Raw genomic sequence first — 27,170 nt, 5'->3', positions numbered from 1 at the left:
AAACCAGGGAGCAAGCAGGATAACATTGACCTGATGTTAATTTCAGCAGGCATTACTTTCTCACATACATAAGCCCACGCCCTGTTCCCTGGGAAATTTCACCTCACTGTTTCACTAAGCTTCTCTTGTCCTTCCTCACTTGCTCATTAATCACTGGATCATCTGTGACTTTCAGAAAACCTGATTGCATGGATTCCAACGTGAATCCTGTTGACAGTAACATTAATTGTACTTTAATATTTTTGCTAACCCCAGTGAACTGCAGGGTGATGACATACATCTGGTGCACAGTGACAGCGATAACTAAATGGAACAGGAAGCAGATAATAAGACTAGATTGCATTTTAACCAATGAAGCTGTCAGCAGCTTTAAAGCAAAACAAATTTTAATTGTGTTTGTGGCCTTCTACCTTGTCCTCCTCCCACCCTATTTTCTCACACCATTAAAATGCTGACTGTATTTCTCAACGGGACAGGCTCCACATTCAAAAGGAACTATTCTTCATCACTGAGTAATGGAATTTTGGAATGCTTTTACGTGAGAGTTAGGAAGGTCTCAGAGATGGGGGAGATCACAGTTAATCTGGTCTTTGCCAAGCAAAGATGCAATCCAAAAAAAGTTGATGGATAGTGATCAGGAGTGGAGAACCCTGACAGATATTTGTACTATCCATTTCAAGGAGACTGTAATCCAATGTGGCATAATGAATGTTGCTTACATGATGAATTGAACCTGGGATCTTGTGGTGTATATCTAACCCAATAAACCAGTTAGAGAACAATATCAAATGATGACGAGAGAATGTGTTCAGTTTATGTTGAAACTAACTTTAAGTTGGAGAAAATCCTTAGTTGGCTTTCAGAAAGAAAATCAAAAGGAAATTCATAGTTAAGGTCAAAATAATAAATCCTGACCTCAACTTTGCACCAAACCTATTTCCATGTATAAAATTGCAGTCTACTTTGGTAAATACAAGAGGACCTGATGTAATTCTTCTTTGTACAGTTAAAAATGCATTCACAAAGACAGCAGTTATTTGAGGACTGCTAAATTACATCTGAAAGGTAATTGAAAATGATTGATTGATCTTTTAGAGGAAGGATTCAATCTTCCTCAAAAGTTTCAATTTAGAAATTTGTGTCGAAGTCTAGAAAAAGATCTAGGCTGATACTTCCAGGCAAGGCTGAGGGAATGCAACACTGTAGGAAATGCTGAGCTGGATCTTGCATTTTTTTTGGTAAAGTGCGCATTGAGTTACGTTGAGTCTTTCGGAGGGATTTTCACGGAGTCTCAGCGAGATTTCTCACTGTATCTTACCAAATGTGCCTCATTAACCACCTACTCTGCCCTGATGGTGTCCTTTATATTTGACTTTATCCCAATTATACCACGAGCTGTTCCCAAACATCTCTCCACTCAGTGAATATATGGCAAACAATTAGCATCTCTCGCACTCGCATCATCTTTAAAAGCCCATTGTGCACCTGGTCCAGCCTGGTCAGTCCGGACACTGCTGTTGACATTTGCCCTGGACATGGAAGATGGGGAAATTCGCACCCCACTGTGTGGGCAGTGAGCCAGATGTCCTGCTAGTTGGGATGGTGTGGTGGTGGGACATCCTCTTCCCCCAGGACCAGCAGTGGAGGCTGTGACATCAGACTTTGCCAACCTGGTCCGAGTTTGCCACCTGAGTCAGTGTGGTCTCAGCCATCTGGAAGAATATCCAGCTGTACAGGAAGATGGTCAATGTCTTTCTTTAGTCTGCCAAGATAAGTGCCACCATCTTCTATCTTGTACCTCACAGACTTTCTCTCTGTACTACTGTACCTATCTCTCACCAAGGCTCATGCTCTACCACACTCACTGTTGCCTGTTACATTCACCCTCACTTACTGTCACCCAATCCAAACTCCAACACCATTAACCTTGCATGCTGTCTGCGCTGCCTACTCACTCACTCAGGACACCTCACCACCTGCACCCAGCTGTGCTGCCCACTGTCCTCTCCTTTAATACCTGCCTCTCTCTCATTCCAGGAGGAAAACAGCCCCAAATGGGTAGAAAGAGTCCAAACAGGTGGTGGGCTGCCTGATATTCAGCTCCTCACTCTTTATGTGAAGTGGATTCTGACACTGAGCACCCCGAGCAAGTCTGGCTGTTACCAAGTCCCTAGGCTAGTATCGCTAGCTGGCCTTGACTTACTGTGCTGGGACCCCCTGATATGACTGATGCCTGCTGACAATCATGACCAAGACAGCAGTATTGTAAGCCCTGTATCTCTGGCTGACGGTTAAGTGCAGAACCATCCTGTGAGTTGATTGGAGATGTGCCATGGGGTTTGTTAGAAGTTGACACACGTCAGATGCCAATGTCCATAGACGTGGTGTGCATGTAGCTGGTGCCCACGGAGCATGCCCTGAGAACTTGGCGCATGGCATCCAACATGTAGGTTGATTGTACGTAGCCTGTGGCAAGCTGATGTTGCCAGGTATGCGCTCTGACTTCCATGTCGAGACTTTTTGGCAAATAACTTGTTTGGCATGACTGGTAAGAAGGGAAGCTGAATATTAATGAGGCAAGTTGCAGCATTAATATGATGTGTAACAAGCTATAATCCCTCTACTCGTAAACTCTCCGCTGCCTAGTGAGAAACTCTCCTCACTGCTTGGCAAATGCATAAAAAGTGGAGTGAATTGCTCCTGATGCTGAGATAGAACTCGCCAGACTTCTCATCTGATTCTGCCATTAATCTTGCCATTGTCCATGTTGCTCACATTCCTATAAGTTTCCACCACAGTCTTTCAAACAAGATTTTAAGCCAATGCCTTGTCTACCCTCGGAAGTAGATGTGATGTGGTCCTGTTTCGAAGTAGAGCAATGAATTATCTCCGTCGTCCTGAACAAAATGTATCCTTCAATCGATGTCACAAAACAGATTGTCTGGTCATTAATACATCGTTACTTGCGGGGCTAGTGTGTCCCAATTACCTGCCGTATTTCCTGCATGACAATAATGATTACACTTTGAAAATATTTTTTGGCAATTAAGTAACTTGTGATAACTGAGGTTGTAAAAATTGCTTTATATAGGCCTTTATTTAATTCATTTTTATCATGTCCAGGATTTCTTGGTGAAAGAAGCTGATTTGATTATTTTCTTGCATTATGACTATCACAGCATGCCTGAAGTACTTTGCCCAATCTTTCAGCAATGTTCAGCACTCCTTTTTTAAAATTTTTAAAAAAAAATTAACAGAGATTTTATTACACACCTCTGGAGTAGGTGTGAGTTGAACCTGGGTCTCTCGGTCTAGGGATATGGACTCTATATCTGCGCTACAAAAGGTCCCCTTCAGCAATCCCATTAATTGGTGCCTCTGTAATATTACTGAAGTTAGCTTGGTACCCACAACACTGCTCTGCCAACTTTATATTCTTTAACATGCCTGATTTACTCAGTGGTCTCTTGCCTTCAATGATGCAGCACTACAGGCAGGAGTGCAAAAACCACCAAAACCTTACCTCCTTTCCAGACTCATCACCAGAATACAGTTCCACAGGTACTGGCTGCCATCTGGTATTTTGTTCAAGTATGGCTTTCTTTATTTGTGATTCTATGCAGCAAGTTGTGGCAGACATTTTGATTGTCAAGAACAACATGATTGTATCCAACTCTGTCTTCCTTCGACATATCCATCAGATATTGGGCAATGATCAATTAACGCCAACTCCACACCTCAACTAACACAGGGGTTAGATGCCTGGAATCATCAGTAGCAAATTAAGATATGATGGGCAAAGATCTTGCTTCATTATACGTTGCCTTTCTTTCCTCTTTTGTTTATCTTTTCTGTAGCTTCCTAGTTTCTCTAGTGAATTTTATTTTACATTTCTGAGACTGGATGGAAGGCTTTCTCTAATTCCCTAGCCATTGAGATTTAGCCACAATGAATTAAATACAGATGAAATTTCCATGTGGGTATCTCCTCTCAATGTATTATCGTTTGTGAAAACAAAACCTAGTAAGGAAATTATCTATATACATATTTGGCATTTTAAAAATTCACTTTTGCTTCTCTTTCACTTTTTCTGTCAATATCCCTATCCCTAACCTCTATAATTCCCTCAAATATATCTCATACTTTCTTTATATGCTGCTGGCACATGCATTTTTACTGATAAGTATCTTTTGCAGTTTTTAATGCTTATTAGGCAGCATGGATTCAGGCAATTTGTATTTTGCCTTTATTTTGTATTAAAAAAGATAACGACAGAAGAAAATTTCAACAGCACTGGAATTTCACTAGTTTCTTTTCTGCCTTGTTTTTTGGTAACTGTTTGCTGACTTGCAATTTTTGATTAATAGTCTTCAGAATTTGTGATTGGCATAATTCTTTTTTTAACTTAATATTTTCTAGTTTCTGACCTCCATAGTCATCATTTGTATCTGATATTTGACAAATCAGATGTAAATGTGAGAAATGCGTTACATATTAAGTGTGATGCCTTAGGTATATTGCACACGAGCAAATGCTGCTCACAAGACCTTATCAGGCAGGAATAGATGTTCTTGCACAAGTCTTCAACAGGAAAGTGTATCCAAGCTACCAACTTTGGGAAGCAGCTGCCTGAGATCCTCCTACTAAGGCCGTTTACACTCACTCACGCACACAATCCCAACTCCCTCCCACTCGCCATTCCATGCGAATCTTGTGGTTGAACTTCTCCTGGTATGTCATTGATCACTAACAATTGAATATTCTGACAGACTCCATCATATTCTCTCTTCGCCATGCATGAGGAAGTCCAAGTTTGTTTATTCTAATGTATTTGTTTGGAATTTAATTCACAATTTCTATTGGAACACATTGTTGAGTTTGTAATGTATCCATATTACATTTACGTTTACTGCTTGTAAGATAACAAATTTCCCATAAGGGTGCACTGAAACGGGTCTGATGTACAAGTGAAAGATGGTGGTAGGTTGGACATTCACAGACGTTTTGCAAAGGAACCATTTACTTAATTCAAAATTATGTGGAAGCAGTGGCAACGAGGGTGGGGTTTGGAGGAATAGACTACAGTACAGATGACATAAAAGTAACCAGAATTAGAAAATACTTTTACAGGAAATTGAAGATAAAGAAAAAAATTGAGTTCTAAATTCATTCAGCAGAAAGCAAACATGCGCATTCTGAAGCAAGGCTGGATTAATTTCAGAGATTGTAGTTCCAGAAATGGTTGTCAACATTTCAGGATTCAATTGAAGACAAGGTGTTGGCATTAGAGAGATGATATTTTATACTGCCCAGGAGTACCGATGAGTTGAATAGCGGCTGGGAGGCAAAATAGCCCAGCCAGATTTACTTATGTTATGTGATGTAGAAAGTAAAATAATCAGAGAGGAACACTTTGTGAATTCAGGTTTACAAAAAAGATTTCTACGTAATAACTGTAGTAAATTGAAATCAAGAAGGGCATGCTGCCAAGTCCCCCACAAACATTCCCTGTGTAAAACCTCCACAAACTGTAATGAATAGAAGATAATGTGGGGTGTGTCCCTCAATTCCTAATATGTATTCCCGACTAATATAGCTCCATGCACCAGGAGCACAGTCTCCTTTTAATAACTCTCGTCTACACATTTTATGGAAATCTTGTGGCTCGGTGGGTAACATCCCTGCCTCATAACCAGGAACTTTAGTTTCAATTTCCACCACAGGGCTTGATGACCAAGGAAGATGCTCATAATCTGGCCAACAGGTTGAATATCAATCTCCAAATTCTTCCAACATGTGGCAGGCAGAAAGAGGAGAGATTCACAAGCCTTGTGATCAAAAAGACTTAGTCTTTGTACCAAAGCTCCACATTATACAGACATGTGTAAGTGCACGTTGTCACTCTGACATTCAACAAAGCTTCTCTCTTCTGTCGAATTATCTACGTTGTCAGTGTCATTGGTCATCTCTAATAACACTTCAGCAAATTCTTTTAAATGACTATAGTTGTTAGCCTGAACAGCCATACTTTAACTTGTCAATCCTATATGTACAGCAGCTCACCGTAGTGAGCAACTCGTCTGGAGTGACCCTCTGAAATATCTTCATCATCTCAAAAATTCCAACTTTCATTGAATTTCAAAAGCATTTTCAAAGAACTTCTTTACTTCTTAACTTCTTTACCTCTTTGTACAAATTAGAATCCTGTTCCCTGTACCATGTTCCGACGATGTGTGATCAGAACAACATTTCAAATAATGTTTGGTATTCCATGATTCAAATACCATTGTGTGTAATGTGGAATAAAAATTATTCTGTTTTACAAACCTTCCCTTGCTAAGGCAAACTTGAACCTTATTTATACTTCTTGTTGCAGTCAAGTACTACCCAAATGGTTTAATGGATAGGTCATGTGGTGGAGTAGAGTAATGTCACTGGAGTAGTATTCCAAGCAAATGCATAGGTTCGCATTTCTCAAACTACACCCCTATCTTGCCCTGCCAGTGAAATTTAAGTTCACTGAATAAAAGTCTGGAATTCAGAGTTCTGTGTCCCTCCAGCTTTGGCCCCTTCTATATCCACCATTTCCTTTTACATCATTGGTGACCATGCCTTCAGGCATCTAGGTCCTAACTCCAAAATTCCTTCCCTACATCTACTTTTTGGAACTCTCCTGTATAACCAAGCTTTAACAATCTCTCCTAAAACATTTTTCCTCAGCTCAGTGTTGATGTTCTTCTGATGATTTACCTTCCATCATGTTTTAACCCTGCATTAAAGGATTTTTTTTTATAGATTCTTTGTGTAGGACTTTAGCCTCTGTTGGTTTCTGTCTCCATTTACTCAATGTTCTTATGGATTCAGTATTCTTTTAATGAGGTGGTGTGGTAGAGGGAGTATATTTGGCTGCAATCATCACTTTCTTTAACCTCCAATGTTTGGCCTCAGGCTAACACTAGTAAAAGTGTTCAATGTGCAAAGAGCCTTGGGTGTCAGTAATCATTCTGCATATGTGAGTCTCAGACAGTATGTATCATCGCAGCCAAGTATGGACCCTGTCATATATTAGGTCATGTACAGGAATAGAAAACCATGACTAACTTTTCTCCTAGGCCAACAGCTCCAAGGCCAAGTGTAACAAATCATAATCATACAATTTTACAGGACAGGAACTGGCTGTTTGGACACTGGAACCAATGGGTTTCTCTACAAGATACTTAATCCACTTCAGTTACCCTACTTACTCCTCATATAGCTGTATTATTCCCCCTTTAAGAACTCTATTTCCGCAAGATTTATGGCAGAGAATTCCTCATTCTGACCACCATGTATGTGAAGATATTTTCTACAGTTCCTGTTTAAATGAGGGTTATGCCACAGCTTTCCAAGTAACCATAATTCAGCAGCACAAAACATAGTTCATTTGCTCCTGAAGCTATAAAGAAGTCCCCATTATGAATGTAGTGGTAATCTGGTCACAATTTACCATGGAAATTAATAATGCAACTCATGTGAATGCAGCAGTAAAATACACCAAGGATACAATGCAGGGATGTATTTGAAGTTCTTCATACAAAACAATTAAAAACATTTTGTGCAAAAAACATTTGTGGAGAAATAAGTCCTGTTACAATATAACCACATCGAATACTAGCCATTCCATTGATGCTGGTCTTCTGGTTACAAACAAATCAACAAGGCTGTGTCCTAATAAAATATACATACAACAGATAAAACAAGATTAAAGCACACCTCATCACAAGTTATTTGTAGGAAGTGGTTTTGAACATGAAAACATCTCCCAGAAGGACAAATCACACTAGGAGTTGGTATTGCTAGTTTGGTTATGTTTCCATTCTAAAAGAATTATACATCCTCAGTGACTGCATGACACAGCAGTTCACTTACTCAAGCAAAAAAAAATGTCCAGTTCTTCGTAATGGAGCAAGTTGAAGTTCATCTGGATTATCTTTGTAGCCCAGATGCTTAGATACATGAAATTAAGGAAAAGAGTTTCCTCAATGTGTTTTATGACAAGCTACAATATTCTCTGACATACCTTTCCTTCAGCATCAATTTCAATAACATTTCAAAGAATGTTAGTCCTCACAACTCCCCCTCTTCCCTCAATTCATTCATCAAATTGATCTACCAAACTCAATTCTCCCCGACGAAAAAAGTTGATTGTCTTCAAAAAGCTTGCATTTTGAACCAATTTATATTAAATAGTTGCATAGCAACAAATATAAGTGAAATTTACTTACTATTTATATAAATTTAAATTCTAATTTAAAATGTGGCTTAAACCAGATATATGTTACAGTTATATTCTTTTACCAATGTCACCATTCGTATTTTACCAGAACCTGTGAATTTTGTGAAAGTTCAATTCAGTTTTGCTGGGAGAAAGCTTATAGAACTGGACATTTCAGAGATCTGTTTACAAAAGGAGGCATACTCGCTTCAAAAAATGTCCACAGAATGTTATTTGTTTTTGTACTTTGTTAGAAAATTAAGCTTTCCTCTGAAATATCACACTTGTTACTGGGTATGTAACTTCTTTTCATCAAACTCTCACATATTATTCACTTGTGTGGTGGAGTTAATTCTCCTCACAGAACAACAAATAGCTGAAAAAAGATCATTAATTCAAAACAAAATTGCCACAGTTCTCTGAAAGGTCTAATGGGTAAAGGTACAGTTCTCAGTATGGTACTGAGACTTACAGACCTGAACTGCCTTTCCTATCCTCATCTCAGCCAGCAGTTAGAACACAACAACTGGTCTCAGTATTCTAGAATATGCAAGAGAGGAAAATAATATTAATTAAGGTTATTGCTGCTAATGACTACTCAGTGATGTTTGCTGAAGAGCGAGTGACTGTGCAGACATCACTTGAGCATGGAGGTCACAGTAATGAGCTCCTCTATTGTCAAACAGAGGGCAGGTTCACACATGATGAATGGCCACTTAAAACAGACAGAGTTTTGTACCATGCAACCAGAAAAAAAGTACCTTCAGGATAAGATGGCAGGAAATAAGGGGAAAAATATTTGCTGCAATAGTGCAGAAAAGTACTTTTTCACAGTTTGGTCAGGAAGATGATCATAGGTGGCTGACAGCTAAAGCTTCACTAATGCGTTGTCATGTAAATAAATCTTCTTTTCGTTCCCTATTTTCTTTCTAAAATCAGATTATACATAATTATAAAAACTGTAGAAAAAAGTTCTAAGAATATATATATATATATATTACAATTCTGCCCTGATAACAGATTCATTTCCCAATTGGCCATCACTGTCCCCCAGTAGTGTTGTCTGTATTGGGTCCATTTGCATTGTTTTGTGGGACATATGTGCAAAGATTGGCACACTGGTTCCGCTAGGATGGCTTGACATGGATAGATGATGAGATAGCAATGGAGTGTTTGCATCATGATTTGATCCTGAGGAAGGCAAGCTTGTCACATGGCCAGTGCTTGTTGATCCACTCCCGCTGCTAGGTGATCGGCTCTTTGGCGGCGGACCATGCGGAATCATTCTTGGTGGCCCTTGTTGATAGTGGGTCGCTGTGTAGGCAGCAAACCCTGCTGGTACAGGATAACTGTTAACTTGGATGAATCTCTGATGCTGCGCTATTGATGGACCAATTAGGCCTCCAATTTGGGTCTGAGGTAGACCCTGTGCTTGATATATGTGTATAGGATACCTTGGGTTACTGAGATTACTAACTGGGCTTGCACTGAGAGATGTTGTCTGGGTTGTGGCATTCCCTCCAGATGGTGTTGTAGAACTGGTATGACTTGAAAGGCCTTCCCAGGACCTCAGCCTGGCATGAATATCCTTAAATCGTGGTCTTCTGGCTGGGATCTCGTGCCAAGTTTCGGTCATTAAATCATACATTCTAGGAGGACAATCTTCTGGGCATGGAAGTAACTGCCTCTTCCGTATCATTTCTATTACCTCTTGATTAGAAAATCCATAATATGGCTGCAGTCCAAAACTAAAAATCTCCCATAGAACCACACCAAAAGACCAAATATCTGAATCACTGGAAAACTTCCCAAACAGTATAGCTTCAGGGGGCATCCAGCGAATTGGGAGGAGGGATTTATTTTGCACTCTGTAATAATCAGCTGCATATATCTCTCTTGAAAGGCCAAGATCGGATATCTTCACTCGCAGTTGTTCTCCAATAATAATGTTACGTGCTGCAAGGTCTTTGTGAACAAAATAATGGCTAGATAGGTATTCCATTCCAGTTGCTATCTGTATGGAGATGTGCAAAAAATCAGCGTGGTCCAGGCTAGATTTAACAGTTCCATCTTCATCACTGCTGCAGCCGACGTCAGAATGGGGTGATCGCATGATGAGAAATTCATGAAGGTCACCATGGTTCATGTACTCAAAGAGCATGCACACTGGTTGTTCCTGTGTCACCACCCCAAGGAGGCAGACGACATTGGGGTGATGCAACTCTGACATCAGAGATGCCTCCTGCTGGAACTCTGCCCAAAGCTGGGGGTTACTGAAGTCTTTCAGGGTCTTTATAGCAACGAGTTGGGCATGGTCCATTCCTGGAAGGTAAAGATGACCTTTGTAGATTTTCCCAAAGGCGCACTCTCCTAATTCTTCCATAAACCGTACAGCAGAGAGAGGCAGCTCCTTAGCTTTACACTGCTGGATGAATGAAAACAGATTATAAGGTTTGGGATCAATAACGTCAAACAAAATTCAAAACAAATTATATATGAATTGGTTCATTGATAATATAAGCTTAATAAGTCTATTTTAGGTACTTTGGTAAATTATTTAATGAGTGGTTTGTTTCATACCATGAATGCAACATATGAGATATTTGACCTAAAATAGTAAAATGAAAATCTGCAACAAATATGTCCCCAAACTATGCTAATTTATTTATTTCTTTTGCCATTCAAATTACACTAATTGTTGCACTGATATCCCATCATACCTTACCCTTAAGTGGCCAACTATAAGTCCAAATTGTTTGCCTCATCAGAATATTACATAACATCAGAGCCAAATCCCATCCTCATTTGATGCCTATGATCACATCTGCAGACAGGATCAGGAGAGGGAAAACTTGGTTCATTTTTCTGTTCCCTGGAGTCACTAAAAAATTACAATAACCCCCATTAGGAATAGCTGTCTCAGCAAAGGCCAAGAATTTCCCAGGACAATGCTGGTCTGTATGATGCAGTTTAACTCCCAGTATTGATTTTTACCTACCGAGTCAATTTAGGTGGCTGCAATGACTATGCCAAATTTTAAACGAGAACAGAAAACAGCTACTAAGTATTTTGAAAAAGATAAGCCCTCCACTCCATTCATGACACGGGAACTAAAAGAACTACTATACTACTTCAAATAAAATATTGATTTCTCTTGAAAACATTGGAGGTTGTATTTTCTTACTGCACATACCCTCACTTGTCAGAGGGGCACCTCAGAACAAGGACACTAACAGCACACAATGTTCCAATCGTTTAAGCAAACAGGAGGCATGTTGGGAGTCACACACACACACTTTCCTGATCTGCGTAGGTTGAGACACTGTGCTAGGAGTGTGCAGTTGGAAATTTTACCCTTATGAAGCTGACGTTTTATTCAGGAATGCTGTGCCATCAGGAAAAAGAGAAAAGAAAGCACAGGCGTTAACCTCTCTCATGACTTGTGCAGGTTTTTCCAAAGTAGCCTGCATAAAACTAACCTGTAATGTGACTTTTTTTTCAAAAAATGAAAAATACGTTCTGTGCTTCTTACAGCACCTCATAATTCAGGATCTTGTTTTAGAATACACTGTGGATTCTACCACTTAATAAACACCACTAAAATACTTCCAAAGCTGCAATAGATTTGAAAAACGAACCCATGCATTGCATGGCAATGGCAGGAAATAAAGTTTCATTATAAATGCACAGATGGTCTGTATTAAGAGCAAATCCTCAAGGGCAAGGTTGTTTTAAACTGACATACACTATATTATACACCGAGTAATAAAAGAAAATTGACCTCTGCATGACTCTGGGTGGATTTTAGTTTTGTCTCTTTGCACCAAGACTGGGTGACAATCAAAAGAGAAAAGAGGAGCCATAACTTTGGAGTTTCAGGAAAGCTTGTAACACGACAGGAGGCTATAAATCTGCTTGTCTTTGTTTGACAGACTGGTCTTGTAGTGAGACGACCAAACTGTACAGCAAATGTAAGATACACGCTCGGTTCTCAGCCAAGATAAACTGAGCCCAATGGAAAAAAAAACAACTGACTCCAGACATGCCAGATTTCCGCATTTTCTTTCCCTCTTTCTTAAAAAGCCACTTATGTTAAGTACCAGGCAAGTCTGGGTTTCATTTACCACGTTTCAAAAAAAAAACAATTAAAGTGACCATATTCCTTCTGTGTTCTGTTCACTGGACCTTCCTAAATTCTTTTTTTCAAATACTGAAATTAAAACTTTCCATGCATACCTTTAATTCACAAAAACTTTTCTTCTCTTTTACCTATCCGACAAAACAAAGTGGTAGAGAGCTAATCCTCAGTCCTGCAGATAAGTGGTATAAAGATGAGACCTACAGTCCAGGAAGGACCTTAGACATCACTCAGTGTGTGCTAAGTGAGCTCATTCCAGCTGAAGCAACTGTGAGCTGCTACCATCACCTTCTGTGATGGGAAATGGGGGAAAACAGAAAGCTGTCAAGAACATGCTTTATTATCCAATTGTTCCCACTAGAATGCATGTTATTTTGTCGTGGGAGGAAGAAGGTCAGGTTTATGCTTTAATAGTTAAATGGGCTGCCCACACTTTCTGTTGACTGTTACCATGGGGTTTGAATGAGGTACCAGAGAGCTGTCGGTGTCTATGGAACCATATTCCAGTATAAATCAGGCCCTGAGGAACAGAGTGAAAAAAACAATTGCCAAAAATTGTATAGATCAATCTTATTTCAGCATTTAGGGAGTTATTGAGGATACAGTTACTATAAGAAGGACGTAAAACCTAAAACTTGACAGGCAAAGTCCATGGATTTATAATCGAGACCAATAATACATGTACCAAATGTACCTGATGTTGCAACATGATGCCTTTTTTTAACCTAATGATCAAAGAATTCTTGGGTCTCCTCTCCCCCAGGTGAGATTTCCTTCCTCCCTTGTCTGGCCACAGTCAGTTCAATCCCTTGCCCCTATGCCCCTTGCCAAGAACCATTCAGTTGAATTCCTGGCAGCATCCCATCATTTGGTGAGAAATTAATCCAGGCAATAATAGCCTTCCACAGAGGCTGAAGAGCTGCTGAAAGCTTTCTTTGGGAAGGGCCTACCGAAGTAAGTGCCAATCAGGAACTTAAATGGCCAGCAGCAGGCCTTTCCCAGGATCAAGGAGCCTGGGGTTGGAAATTCTGCCCCATGATAGTCATTGGTCAGAGGCTGACAGCTCTCCAATTGCAGGCAGTGCCACCTGAAGGGGTAGCAGGGGTTGGCAGTGCACTCACCAGAAGTCCAGGGTGGCAGAGGGACTCCAGGCCAAAGGTGAATGAGGGCATTGCAGGCAGGGCAGTTGCTGGCTGGGGAGAAGGCAGGAGGCTGGAGGAAATGGCTGGGGTGGTTGTCAGCACACCTCTCCCCTCAACAGCTTACCCCCCACCCCACCCCCCATCTTCCTGACTGTGAGTCCCTCGATCAGCCAATGATTACCACTGAAGAAGGGACTCCCACTGCTTCTTCAGCCTTAAAGAAACCCAGTAAGAGCTTGTTGTTTGGGCTCCCCACCCACCAACTGCAGCAGCAGAATGAGCCCTGAAAGTGAGTTTTAGTTCCAACTTAAGCATCTCAATTAGCATCAGGGCAAGAAGACTGTCCGATTAACCTTCCTCCCTTGGACATAATCAGGGTGGTGCTGATAAGTTAGTGGGGCCCACATCTAAAACCACACCATCCAAATAAATGTTCCCCTCCATTCTCACCTCAAACAAGGGCATTAAAATGTGCCCTTATCTCTTACATCATTTCCAGGACCTTCGGGTAGGAGACAGTGAGATAAATGCATTTCAAGTTGAGCCTCACACTCTGCTCATTGCAGGATTCCATCTCAGCCTCCAACTGTCCGTCTTCAATGAGGTTACACTGCATTCCTGCTGAGGCAGTCTTTAGATGTTGCTGTTTTATTGTAGAAAACCACTAAGAGTAGAGACCCAACTGTTGAGCAACAGTTGCCTGATGCGGGTCTGTATTTGACCTTCCCAAAAGGGAGGAGGACGTGAGTCAGCTCCCACCAGCACAATCTTGCTGTCTCTTTGCAGACTCATTCAAAGATGTCTGGACAGGGTCAGTCCTCTGTTCTCTCAAATACATGATCCAGTGGAACCTAGGGAAGTGGCTATTTAGGTCTCTGCGTGTTCAGTGATAAAAGAGGTCCACTTTGTCATACAGATTAGGGAAGTCTGAAGCTCAGTTCCAACCTAAGATAAAATTGAGCCAATTACATATTTATACTGAATGAACTCAGTGAGCCTGCCTAAAATCAACTCACTTAGCATGAACAATTTTATTTAGTCATTGTTAAATTGGAAAATTGGTGTGAGGTGAGAATGTAGGACACCAAACCACAGAGTTTGAAAACCAAAAGAATAGAAAAGAAAACAAGGAATTTAGAATGAGGTGATTTGTCATATGTCTGTGGAATCAACCATTGGCAGTTTGTGGTTAGGGTGGAGTGCCATCAATTTTTTGTACCGTGTCTAGAAGCTTATTTGATTAACAATAGTAGAGAATGAAACACTTAAGAACTTAACAAGTAGAGGCAGTTGTCTTAACCTCATGATGTAGCTAATTGCCTGATTGGAATAGGCACAATGCTAGTTAGACGTAATTGCTAATACTAACGGGGGTAGAGATGACACATTCAATGCCATTTAGAGCTGGACTCGTTGATCTCCACCCGATTGCATGATGTTGTCAAATTAATTCTTAAAACAAAGTCTGAAACATTAACTCTTTTAGAACCATTACATTATCCAAAATCTCACCTCAAACTTTTCTCTCCATAGTGAACATTCGTATATTCAGGTTATGTAACTACTTTAACAGTTACCACAACCTTATTGTCCTTAAAATTTGACTTCACAAATTCAGACACTTGGGGTTTCTCTACTCTTTCAGAACACATTTGCTTTAGACTACGCATATTCTGATTTTCTGGGATTCTTTCTCCATTGGAGGATCATTTATATTTTGAATATTGCTAAACCTGGTAATTTGTCTACTTCCATAGCTGCAGCACTCTTAATCTACAAAATTTCATTTGCAGAGAAACTCTTCCCAGCTAACTCATGCCCCAAACGTGTTTTCCAGGAACATGTTCTGAGGGTCACCGGACATGAAACGTTAACTCTGTTTTCTCCTTCACAGATGCTGCCAGACCTGCTGAGCTTTTCCAGCAACTTTGTTTTTGTTTATGTTCTCCAGGAACATTAGTCTCATGAAGGTCCACCAGGGACAATGGTTGCTCTGGTGCAATGTCCTGGATTTTCAGATCAGGGAATTTCTTCTGTTAGACCATGTAGTGAAGCTGAGCACATTGGTCTGGCTTCCACAAAGTTGCATGCAGCTTGTCTCAATTTCCTTCAACCAAATCTCTAGTCTCAATTTGTTGATACTCCTCCTGTGTTCAAGTATGTTAACTCTTTACCTCAATTGTTTGAGCTGTTTGGATGTCATCATTCATCTTCTGTGAATGTCTTCCTGATGAATGAAATATTTTCACATCCTCAGTCATGGTGCTAGAGGATGCATTACCTTCACTAGTACTGATAAACTTCTTTGAAAGATGAAGAACTAAAATGTGGCTTTTGAAATTGTCCCAGCTGTGGTGGCTGTTTTGCATTAAATCTTTGTGAAAGTAAGTATTTGGCTTTCTGCTGCTCTGAAACAGTGGTGCTTCTTTAAATCTTCTAGAAGTGTCCTATAATGTTACAGATGTGCCATTCTTTTGTATTGGTTCAGCACTGCTTGTGCCTACAAGTTTTCTGGTTCCACAGTGGTGACACTGACTCATTGTATATGCTGTTTGTTCTACTCTTTGAATTGGCTTGTCACATTGTACATTATAAAGTGATTAAGTTCTGTTGCTCTCCTGTGGTAATGTTATCCCTCTGCTCCTGGGATTTGTCTGCAAGTCTTCCTAGTTTCTGCTTCAGTACAAAGTGAACAACTTACTCCAAAGTCAAATCTTCTTTGGACTGTAATAAATCTGATGAAGATTCATCAATAATGCCAGCAACTTATGAATCTGATTTCAAACCTCCACAGTCACAGTTTTCCCCTAATCTGTAGAAGTCATTAATGAAATTATCCATGTATTCACCTGAATGCTGAAGTCTTCTGCTTAATTTTGACCTTTCAAGAATTTTATTTGTTCTAAGGTAAAGTAATGATCAGAAGCTTGTGGAATTTCTTCAAAAGCAAATATGCCTTCTTTTAGACTTTAGTAATTTATAATGTCAGCTGTTGGATCTATTAAATTCAATAGTATATTTACTAGTTCATCTTGAGACCTAGTATTTAATTTTGAAGCAGTTTTGTATTTTAAGAACAGTTTCCTCCAAATGGTTAATCCTGCATTCTGTTTGGCTTAATCTGGCATTAAATCTTTGAGGTAGTATTATATCTCCTGCCATTTTCTTCTTCATGTGGTTATTTATTCTTAATACTATAGAATGGTTTAAATTTGTAGCATCTCCATGATGCTTTAATTCTCTTGATTTAATGTCTTTTCAAGCTTTTAAACTTGTGTTATAGCAATTTTGTATTCTTGTCTAATAGATTACTAGCAAAACTGTATCCTTGTACTGATTGTTGAGTATTTTCTCTGTGAATAGTAAGTGTTCCTTTTATCTTTATCCTTCCCAGTCTGATCTCTTATACCATTAATTTAAAGTTTTGTTTTCCCCATAGTTACAGGGCCTTTTATTCTTAGAGCTCTGAAATGATTGCTTCCCAGCCAAATATCCATTTAGTACTGTCCTTATATATCCTTCTTTAAACATTTTGTATCTGTTAAGTGTGCCTAATCTTTATACAACTATATGCAACTATTGGCAGCCGGAGGTCAGGGTGGAATGCTGCCACAAATCCTCCTTGCCATATTAACTGTGTTGAGCATAATTACAAAGAGTATCAGGAGCCAGAGAGGACACGTCTTAGCCAATCGGAATCTAGAGTTGGACTCCTCATTCTCAATCCAAAAGTGAATGAAGTCATCAGATTGAGTGGAGCCTAATGCAGTCTATAACACTGACCATTTTGAAATTATTCATTATCTTTTACAATAGCAATGTCAAGCTTGGATTTCAAAAACTTGAAGATTTCTGGAGACGGGGCAAATTGAGGAAGTTAATGACTTGTATAATTTTCAGATTCTAGAAAGAATGAGCCTCAGTTTCTACTGAATGAGGATATACAGTGAAGCAGAAAGTGATTTAGGACAGCATTGTTACAAATTAGGAGAAACAAGGCAATAAAGATTGGGGAGCACGGGCCAAAATTGTATAAATAAAAGATCAATGCATATTGGTACTGGATAGAAACATGGCTGTGGATGAGAGAAGTGTTTTCTGTCAGATGACAATTTTGTTACATTTACATCTTGCCCATGTTTGTGAGGTGCTAAAAGCTCAGAAATGGAAGCAGTCCTGGGATGGACTTGAACTTTACAAAGCATTACAACATTCTATGGCAAACCAGTGTCTTTCTTTAGAAAGGAATGTGAACCCACATACTTCCTGGAGGTAGCTTGAGCAATGGAGGAGGTGAGAATTCTACGTGACACCATAGAAAGTGAATTCAGTGACAGTGCTAAGGTGAAATGTGGACTCACTAAGGGTAAGAGGTGACAGCTTTTGGTTAGATGAGCAAGCAACACAAATGCTTTTTGAATCACTGAAAACAAAATGAGTCTTCCCACTTCAAGGACAGAGGGGATCAAGACTCAGGCTCTGAGCGTTCAAATGTCTGGGAGTTTTGAGGACTGAGGACTGAGGTCTAAAAATAACTTGATGAACATTTTGTTTAACTATATGAAAAAGAGTGGATAGGTTAAGCAGTGAGTGAAGACAGAATGATGAAGAAATAATGGGAAGGGGCACCACGCATTGAGGAAGCCCCAAGGCATTGAGGAAAAAATTCAGTCAACAATACATAGAGACTAATCTGAGGCAAAACTAGACAGCTAATACCTAGAACAGAGCTTTGATGTGAGATCATGTGAAGAATTATATACGCTTTGGGAATTCTGAGCAAATGATGAATAATCCAAGCTCTGCAAGGGCTTGCATAATATGCATAACGCGGTCTGCAAGTTCATCAATGAAATGGCTATGCCTTAAAATCATACATGTGATAGTCATTAGATCTGAACTCTCAAATTATGTATTCCATTGAACATTAGCAACAGTTCTGATGATATTAGAAAGTGCTTTTTAAGTGCAGCAGAGAAATTAGTTAAAAGGCAAGGATGTTTTGAGCAAGAGTAAATTTCCAAACAAGAAGAGTGCTAAGATTGAAGAGAAGGGTATATTTATAAGGTACATTTCAAGGCATCTTAAGAACAATGATATATCAATTACTACATTTTGTAGGTGCGTAGTTAGCAAAGAAAAACACAGGTTTGAGGGATATTGACATTAATGTTTATAAATACTGAAGTAACGGACAGTGATTCTTGCCAATATCATTAAGATTAGTGTTAGAAAATAAAGATGGATTAAAATAATCATCTTTCCCATTTAGAAGAATTAATCATGTGATAAAGAGGATTCATAAAAGTTGTGAAAAATAAATTTGCTTCGTTATCACAATTTAGGAAAGCAGAAGGCTCCTTTGTAATTGAGAGATATTCCATTTGATTTTGAAATTTAGACAAATATTATTAGAAACGCAAAAGAGACAGCTGCCAAATTTAGTGCAGTGAAGGCAAGACATTTATAGCCATAGCTGATATGTCTATGATGTAAAGTAGCTTAGGCATACTGAAATAATTGTAATTCTGTGGGTTGGGATTTGGACTGTGAAGTGCAATGGAAATTGGAAGGGACAAGATAATTCAGCCTAAATACCGAGCAATGTGGCATTAATGGAATGATTATTTGGGTGATGTTGTGCTTCTGATGTTAAGAAGCTGGATTGAGAGACTTGCAGGAGATGTCTGGGTTGCTGAAGCACCCCAATGTTATCCCAGATCCCAGAACCACGGCTTCATTGTTTGAACAAGTATTATATGAAATAAATCAACAGGAGGCCTAGCTAAAAAGTCAATGCATTAACTTTTTGATATCTGCTCTTTCATTAAAATTCTGTAATACCCTTGGAGCACAAAGCTGGAGTCTGGTGATCATCATTATTTCAGCAAATAAATTCATTTGTAGGCCAGGAAATTTGCGAAAAGACTGATGGGAGTACTCACTGACAGTCTGGTGGTAAAACAACACATTTTACATTCATTGTGAAAATTGCAGGAATATAGACCAACATTTTTATTGTGTTTTGTGCCAATGTATTAGAATTAATTGTTCTCTCAACCTGCCGTGCCACCTCCAATAATCTGTGAACATATTACACCCAGCTTACTGTACTCCTGCGCCCCGTTTAGAATTGTATCCCTTATTTTGTATTATCTGACCAGGTTGAAGAGCAATCCAGGCCACAGGCAAAATATGTTGGCTGGGGGTGGGGGTGTTCACAGTGGGCATCACAGTGGGAGGGGAATAGGATTTGGCTCTCAGCAGCCTCCCTCATGCTGATGTCTACTCCTTTGATCAGGCACTGAGGACTTTCACAAGGGACTCTAGGCCCCAAAGTGCAATGATAACAAGGTGACCACATGGTTTTAGCTGCTAAGCACTCTGCAGGGCAACAGACCTGTCCGAGCTGGGTTAATTCCAGCAGCTGAAGGATGAGGCCTTTAAATGGTCATTAATTGGCTAATTATGGCCTTCAATTGACTGTTGGGCTGGAAAATCAATTAGGGGCTTCTGACCCACAATGTACTTCACACAGAGGCAGGGAGGTTGTATGGTTCAGATATGCCACCATCCCAACTCATTAAATGCCCTTCACGGCTTAAAGTTTATTATCACTGATGGCCCAAGAATCAACCATTGCCTTTACAGAATTCAGATCTGCCTCATTGTACTGTGAAGTTCCATGGAGATAACTACAATTGAGGAGATGGATCTGGTTGCTGACTTTGACTATTTCTGATCAAGGTGGCAGTTTCTCTACATGCATGTGAGTGCTCGAAATATCTGCACTCTGACCAACTCTCCAACTCTTAGCTCTGGCAATGCTTTGGCTGTTCTATCAGAGTGAAATCTGGCTTTTATTTTTGTTTGTTCCTTCACTTTGATCTTGTCACTCACTTCTATTCTGATTTCTGACCTTAGAAGTTTTTGATATATTGGCAAAGTAGTCTGGCTATGACATGACATTAGTCACTAGGGTGGATTACTTGCTTTGCCTTCAGTACATGTGTTTCTCCATTCCAAGATTACCTTGTACACATCACTGCCAGATTGGGTTGATTTTTTATGATCCCTTTGGCAATTTGCAATATAACCTAAACTTTGCATTTGACAGGTGTAGTGCGCAGACGACATGTCATTCTGAATTTCTCAATCATTAACAAGGCACCTGAATTATTAATTCACAAACTGAGGACTACTGTCATTTTTTGCAATGTCAGGAATGTCACATTAACTGAATGTGCTTTTGGACATTTTACACTCTCACTGGTGGTTGAGGATGCCAACTTGCAAATGTCCCAGGAATCCAAATATAGTGAACTGTGACAAGGAGATCAATTCTCATGGGAGTGACGATGTCTGCTCCAAGCTTCATCCACAGCCTGTTGAGGATATGATGAGACATGAAGGTTCTTTTAGCTTGCTTAGTTTGATATTATGGAACACACAGCAATCACTGAAGGGCTTGGTGATCTCATCATTCAGGTTTAGTTGGTGCAGCAACTCTCTTGCTTTCTGCAGATGTGATAAGATTCTTCAATGGCTTGCATGGATATATTTTAGTACCTCTTTTCTTTTGGATAATGATCCTAATCCCTTTGTATAAGATACTACTTTCAGCCATCACGTCATCTCGAGAGTGGTTCATGTGTGGACTGAACTGCCAGAGAAAGTGGTAGATGTGGATATAGTTATAAGATTTAAAAGACAATTGAATAAATACATCAATAGGGAAGGTTGGAGGGATATAGGACAAATACAGGCAAGTGGAACTTGTTTAGTTCGGGGAAATAGTTGGCGTGGACTAGTGGGCCAAAGGGTCTGTTTTCATGCTGTATGACTGTATCTTTGTATGTCTAATACTCTCTTCCAGCAATCAGTGTGTCTTTGATGGCCAAGGTTTCAGGCCATCTTTCCATTACAGTTTCCTAAGGTACATGAAGATTTGCATCATGTTGTATAGTTGGCTTAATCTGATTTTTGTCTGTCAGGTTCTGTTTAGCTGTTAAAGGATTGGCTTCGTGCAAAGCACTGAAAATCTCTTCTGATCCGTGAAGGATTACCAGTTCAAGGTTTTGGCCTATTTCAGCCAAGGTGAGGGATTTTGCTTGGAACTGCTGATCTCCTTGCTCCGCATTGTTTTGGACTCTCAGCTTAGTTTGTCCTCTTGGTTGACCAGTGTTTCATCAAAAAGCTTCAACTTTACCTTTAACGGCTTTCTTTTTGGGTCACCATCTTAGTAATGAGGTCAGCCTGGTGGCCCTCATAGAATATGAGTTCCCTGACTGGAGCTGTTAATCAGGTCCAATCAGGGGGCCCTGGCTGACAGATAAGACCAGGAGTATCAGACATCCTGTTCACTCTGAGGGAGCTGGTTCAGTGTCAAGAACTTTTCACGCGTAAGTAAAGGGTGACTTGGTGACAGGATACTGGCCCCTACGGAGTTATTTCAATTTTGTGCAACTCTACTCAAGTCTGTGAGCTCATGATGTTGCAAGTAGCATCAGTGTCTTTCTAACACTTTGTATTAACTTCATGTTGTTCTTCTGCAGTCATCATTCCAACAGTAACAATCCATTTTTTTTTTAACCAAACGAGTGGAAGACATCAACCTGTCTAGGGTGTGGAATGAATCAGAAGAATCATTGTTTAGCATCTTTCCAACAATCATTTTTACAGGTTTGCTTTAATTTTTTTCAGGGAAATAATTGTGTACAAAGTTGTTGAGCACCTTGAAATTATAACATTGCATCCACCCTACCTCCCCCACCCTTTAAAATGCTACCTTTTCCTTCAAGTTATGTCCTCAACAGGTTTTACATTCAAGACTGTGGCCTTGAGCTTTCTGCTGTGCACTCTGTAAACTGTGCTTCCATTATTTTCATTGGCTTACGCTTGGAAGCCTTGACTGCCTCTCATTGTGCAAATGTGTCATTTCTTCCATTGATACTCTCTTACTAATGCTTCAACACATTCATAGCTTCTGCACATCAATAGCTTTTTTGAGAGTTAGTTTATCTTCCTTTGACATACATGCTGTCACAACAGGATTTCTTGTCCCTAAGACAATCCTTTTTTTGATGAAGTCAACTTTCAGTTGCCCAAATTCACAAGAATCAGCTAGACATCACACTGTCACTAATCAATATGCTATCTCTTCCTGAGCTGGATGTTAATGCTTAACATTCATAAATAACATTAAGAGAAGGTTCAGAGAGGACTGTCAAAGCATCTAAAATTTCTCCCATTTGGGTTTTCTGCTCTTGAGTGAAGACTATGAAGAACACAGCTGGAAGAATTCTTGCCCCAGCATTGCTTAGAGAACTACTACTCTCATCATTTCAAGTTTCTCATTCAAGTAAATAACAATCTTAATAATTCTGCCATTGAGATATGGAGGATCGCCAGTTCACCTTCAATTTCTCTTCCTGTTTATCAGAGCATATACTAGAAAATTCAAAGCCCTAATGACTCCACTGATGTCCTATACAAATTTGCAAACCAAAGTTTTGATTAATATTTGCTTTCAAAAAAACTATTGATTCTGCTACAAATGTCGAAATTAAATCAATCCCAGCTGCACACTTGTGAGACAGGTTCCATCTGGTGGGAAAATAGCTTCTGCCCTGAGACCCATGTTTACATATGATGACACAGACATCATGTGACTATGGTAACCCACAGTGTACAAAGGCATTTATCCAAACATACTGTAAAGTTACACAATTAGAGTATCATTACAGATAATTCAACTTCGCATCAAGATTGACATAAAGAAAAATGCAAAAGTGAAGGATGCCAGGATAATTTATATTGGCAGAGATTAATTGATTTAGTTGCAGCCAAAATAATACAAGTGTTGATTCAAAATCTCAACATACAGAGGCTTATTTAAAACCATGTACTATTGTTGAAATGTAATACTTTACCATTAGGCTAAGATTCATCTTATAGAAGATTGCTTGCTGACTATTTTACTTTGGAAAAATGCCACAGCAATATTAATCTGACACTCAACTACTTGCATGTGAGTGAATGACCACACAGTGAGAATGATTTTCATCTCAAGCAAGAGAGAACTGGGCATAGACGGCAGGCCCACACACAGACAGCGGCTCCCCCTGTACCTGGGAATGCATACTTCCCCCATCTTGTTTGCATTTCATGTTAATTGCACTATTGTCTGAACTCTTAATAGTACTGCATGATACACTGCCAATGATTTTTTTAAAGTCAATTTGTGTCAGGCAAAGTCTGTAGTAGCTTGCTTTTTAAACTTAGGCTTTCTGCTGAAAATTTATGCAGCCAACGCATCGCCATTTACGTTACTATCTGTAAAAAGGATCTATTTCTTAACTTTGGGCTTACCCAGGTGAGGGATGACAAAGACTGGGAAATAGGACACCTTCTCAACTCCAGCACCCCATGTCAGCATCAAGCATTCCTTGTCAATTATAATACAGGCCTGACTGATAGTAAAACCCATGCCAGATACTGCCCAGGGTCATCTCAGAGATAAGGCAAGTGACGTACTGGCACACCTGGAAGCTTGTGACCCTAAATGCTCAAAAGCTGTTTGCAAATGTATCAGCTCCAGCTCCAAATGAACGATGTAGGGGCACAGCAGAGGACATTGGGAACAAACAGCGCTGTAGGGTGGCTGTTTATTAAAACAAATAGCTCCTTCCCTTGTGGGCCACTAATTGGAGGCAGCACAGCATGCAGCCAGCTGCTTAGTTAAGAACTGATCATCCATATCAAAGGACCGCTGCATATGGTAAATAAGAAGTTCACCAACTTTCTTCATGGTAGACAGCCCGGTACTGAGTCATACAGAACTGGAAAACATCAGCTCCTAAACTTAATTGAACACAACTGGAGTAACAGCAACTGTACTATACAACCATGGCGCTCAAGAGAAGGGAAATGAAATCATCCAGCATTTCAATTCCTGATAGCTTCAACGAAAAGACATATTTGGGACTGTACAGGTTGTGTACCCTGCCGAGCCCCTCGGTCAAAGTGCTTACCATCACAGGCAGTCTAAGTGCTTACCATGACGTTGGGCCACCAGCATGCCCCCTGAAACACTGGTGAATTATACCCCGGCACAGGTTATTGACTTCATGAAAGGAAGGAAGAAAAAAATTGCCCAAAAAGCTGTCCAACTGCAGGCTGGAACCACCAGAATGCCATTTAGAAGCTTTGTTTTAAAGTAATCAAGGTGATAATTTAATCAACTGAACAAATCCATATAATTACAGTTATACGCACTGAGTTGAACCAATGAAGTTGATATTTAATATTGCAAATCTTGCATCATGCAAGTACTTAAATTTCAGAGTGATCTGTTAAATAAGAAGTACTAATTGACTGATAATCCTAGTGTTATCTTTTTAATTATTTCCCTTTGTTTTATGTTGGTTTCTGGTGATAAGTCTCAGTTAACACGATGTACAATCAATAAGTGGGGCACTTGTGGTGCAGTGGTAGTGTCCCTACCTCTGAAATAGGAGGCACGAGTTAAAGTCACACCTCCTCCAAATGTGTGTCATAACAACCCTGAAGAGGTTGATTAGAAAATATCTGTGCAGTGGTGGTGTCCCTACCTCTGGACCAGGAAGCTTGAGTTCAAGACCTAGTTACTCCGGGTATGCTATAGACTGTTTGAGCAGGCTGATTAAAATAACTACGAAACTCCTTCCAGAAATGTGTCATACATGTCTGAACAATTTGATTTAAAGATAGTCTATGGAACCCTTGTGAGGCAGACATCTTATATGCCTGAAAAATCAAGCTTCTACTACAAATGTGAGAGGCATTCTTTTTTGTGGAGATCTGCTGGAGCTTTCTGATGTGGAGTGTGATACACCAGAAAGATCATCTTGACTTCCCCATGTTGGTTAGGATAATTCAAAGTCAGCTACCATAATCCTCCAAAAAAAGGGACAGCAAAATCTGTTTAGGTACATGAGTACAGGGCTTTACTGAGGCTTTCCAAAGGGGAATGTGATACACCAAACTGATCGCTAGAGTTCCTACTTTGATGAACAATGAAAGTATAACCATTATAATCACCCGGTTAAAAAGAATTTTCTTTGCATTAATTTTGTGGCACTGCATTAGCTGTTAGTGTACTGCACTTGGAACATGGCCAAATGCAGGAATGGTTCATAGAACATAGAACATAGAACATAGAACATTACAGCGCAGTACAGGCCCTTCGGCCCTCGATGTTGCGCCGACCTGTGAAACCAATCTGAAGCCCATCTAACCTAAACTATTCCATTATCATCCATATGTTTATCCAATGACCATTTAAATGCCCTTAAAGTGGGCGAGTCTACTATTTTTGCAGGCAGGGCATTCCACGCCCTTACTACTCTCTCAGTAAAGAACCTACCTCTGACATCTGTCCTATATCTATCACCCCTCAATTTAAAGCTATGTCCCCTCGTGCTAGCCATCACCATCCGAGGAAAAAGGCTCCCACTGTCCACCCTATCTAATCCTCTGATCATCTTGTATGTCTCTATCAAGTCACCTCTTAACCTTCTTCTCTCTAACGAAAACAGCCTCAAGACCCTCAGCCTTTCCTCATAAGACCTTCCCTCCATACCAGGCAACATCCTGGTAAATCTCCTCTGCACCCTTTCCAATGCTTCCACATCCTTCCTATAAGGCGGTGACCAGAACTGTACGCAATACTCCAAGTGCGGCCGCACCAGAGTTTTGTACAGCTGCAACATGACCTCATGGCTCCGAAACTCAATCCCTCTACCAATAAAACCTAACATACTGTACGCCTTCTTAACAACGCTATCAACCTGGGTGGCAACTTTCAGTGATCTATGCACATGGACACCGAGATCTTTCTGCTCATCCACACTACCAAGAATCTTACCATTAGCCCAGTACTCTGTATTCCTGTTACTCCTTCCAAAGTGAATCACCTTGCACTTTTCCGCATTAAACTCCATTTGCCACCTCTCAGCCCAGCTCTGCAGCTTATCTATGTCCCTCTGTAACCTGCAACATCCTTCTGCACTATCCACAACTCCACCGACTTTGGTGTCATCCGCAAATTTACTAACCCATCCTTCTACGCCCTCATCCAGGTCATTTATAAAAATGACAAACAGCAGTGGCCCCAAAACAGATCCTTGAGGTACACCACAAGTAACTGAACTCCAGGATGAACATTTCCCATCAACCACCACCCTCTGTCTTCTTACAGCTAGCCAATTTCTGATCCAAACTTACAGCTAGCCAATTTCTGATCCAGGGGGGCAAAAGACAAAAAATTTCAAAATTATCGAAGCACAGAAAGCTGGAAGAGCATTTGTTTCTTCCAACTGACGGCTCTTTTCACCCAACATTTGAAGCAAGTGGATTTGGATGTCTTCTTCCAGGTGGCCAAGGAGAAAGATTAAGAAGATGGAGGAATATCTGTGACAACAACTTGGGACTGTCCAACACTGCTGCTGCTGCTACAGCAAAAACCCATATCTTGCTGTTACACATGTGGATAAGTTGGCATGTTTTCATTTGGCCTGTACTTTCCTGACCCCTATTTGATCAACAGTACAAATAGCTCTCATTCAATGTGGTGTTGATTTTTACAACTTTGATC

General features: G+C 40.0%; 1 protein-coding gene across 3 annotated transcripts in view; it reads right to left on the bottom strand.

Annotated features, from left to right (window-relative positions):
- Positions 1-7,540: 7,540 nt before the first annotated feature.
- The window catches only part of ror1 (receptor tyrosine kinase-like orphan receptor 1), a 292,100-nt gene continuing 272,470 nt past the window's right edge, over positions 7,541-27,170 (bottom strand). For 2 of the 3 annotated variants that reach the window (XM_048602290.1, XM_048602292.1), the window contains exon 9: positions 7,541-10,679. In XM_048602290.1, coding sequence (XP_048458247.1) covers positions 9,252-10,679 — 1,428 coding nt within the window. In that variant the 3' untranslated portion in view covers positions 7,541-9,251. The remainder of the gene's footprint in view (positions 10,680-27,170) is intronic. The other variant, XM_048602291.1, reaches the window with a different exon arrangement.

Source organism: Rhincodon typus, chromosome 10 (genome assembly GCF_021869965.1).
Source record: "Rhincodon typus isolate 14 chromosome 10, sRhiTyp1.1, whole genome shotgun sequence".
Taxonomy (NCBI): domain Eukaryota; kingdom Metazoa; phylum Chordata; class Chondrichthyes; order Orectolobiformes; family Rhincodontidae; genus Rhincodon; species Rhincodon typus.
The sequence above is the reverse complement of the archived record's forward strand: the minus strand, read 5'-3'. Positions and strand labels throughout refer to the sequence as shown.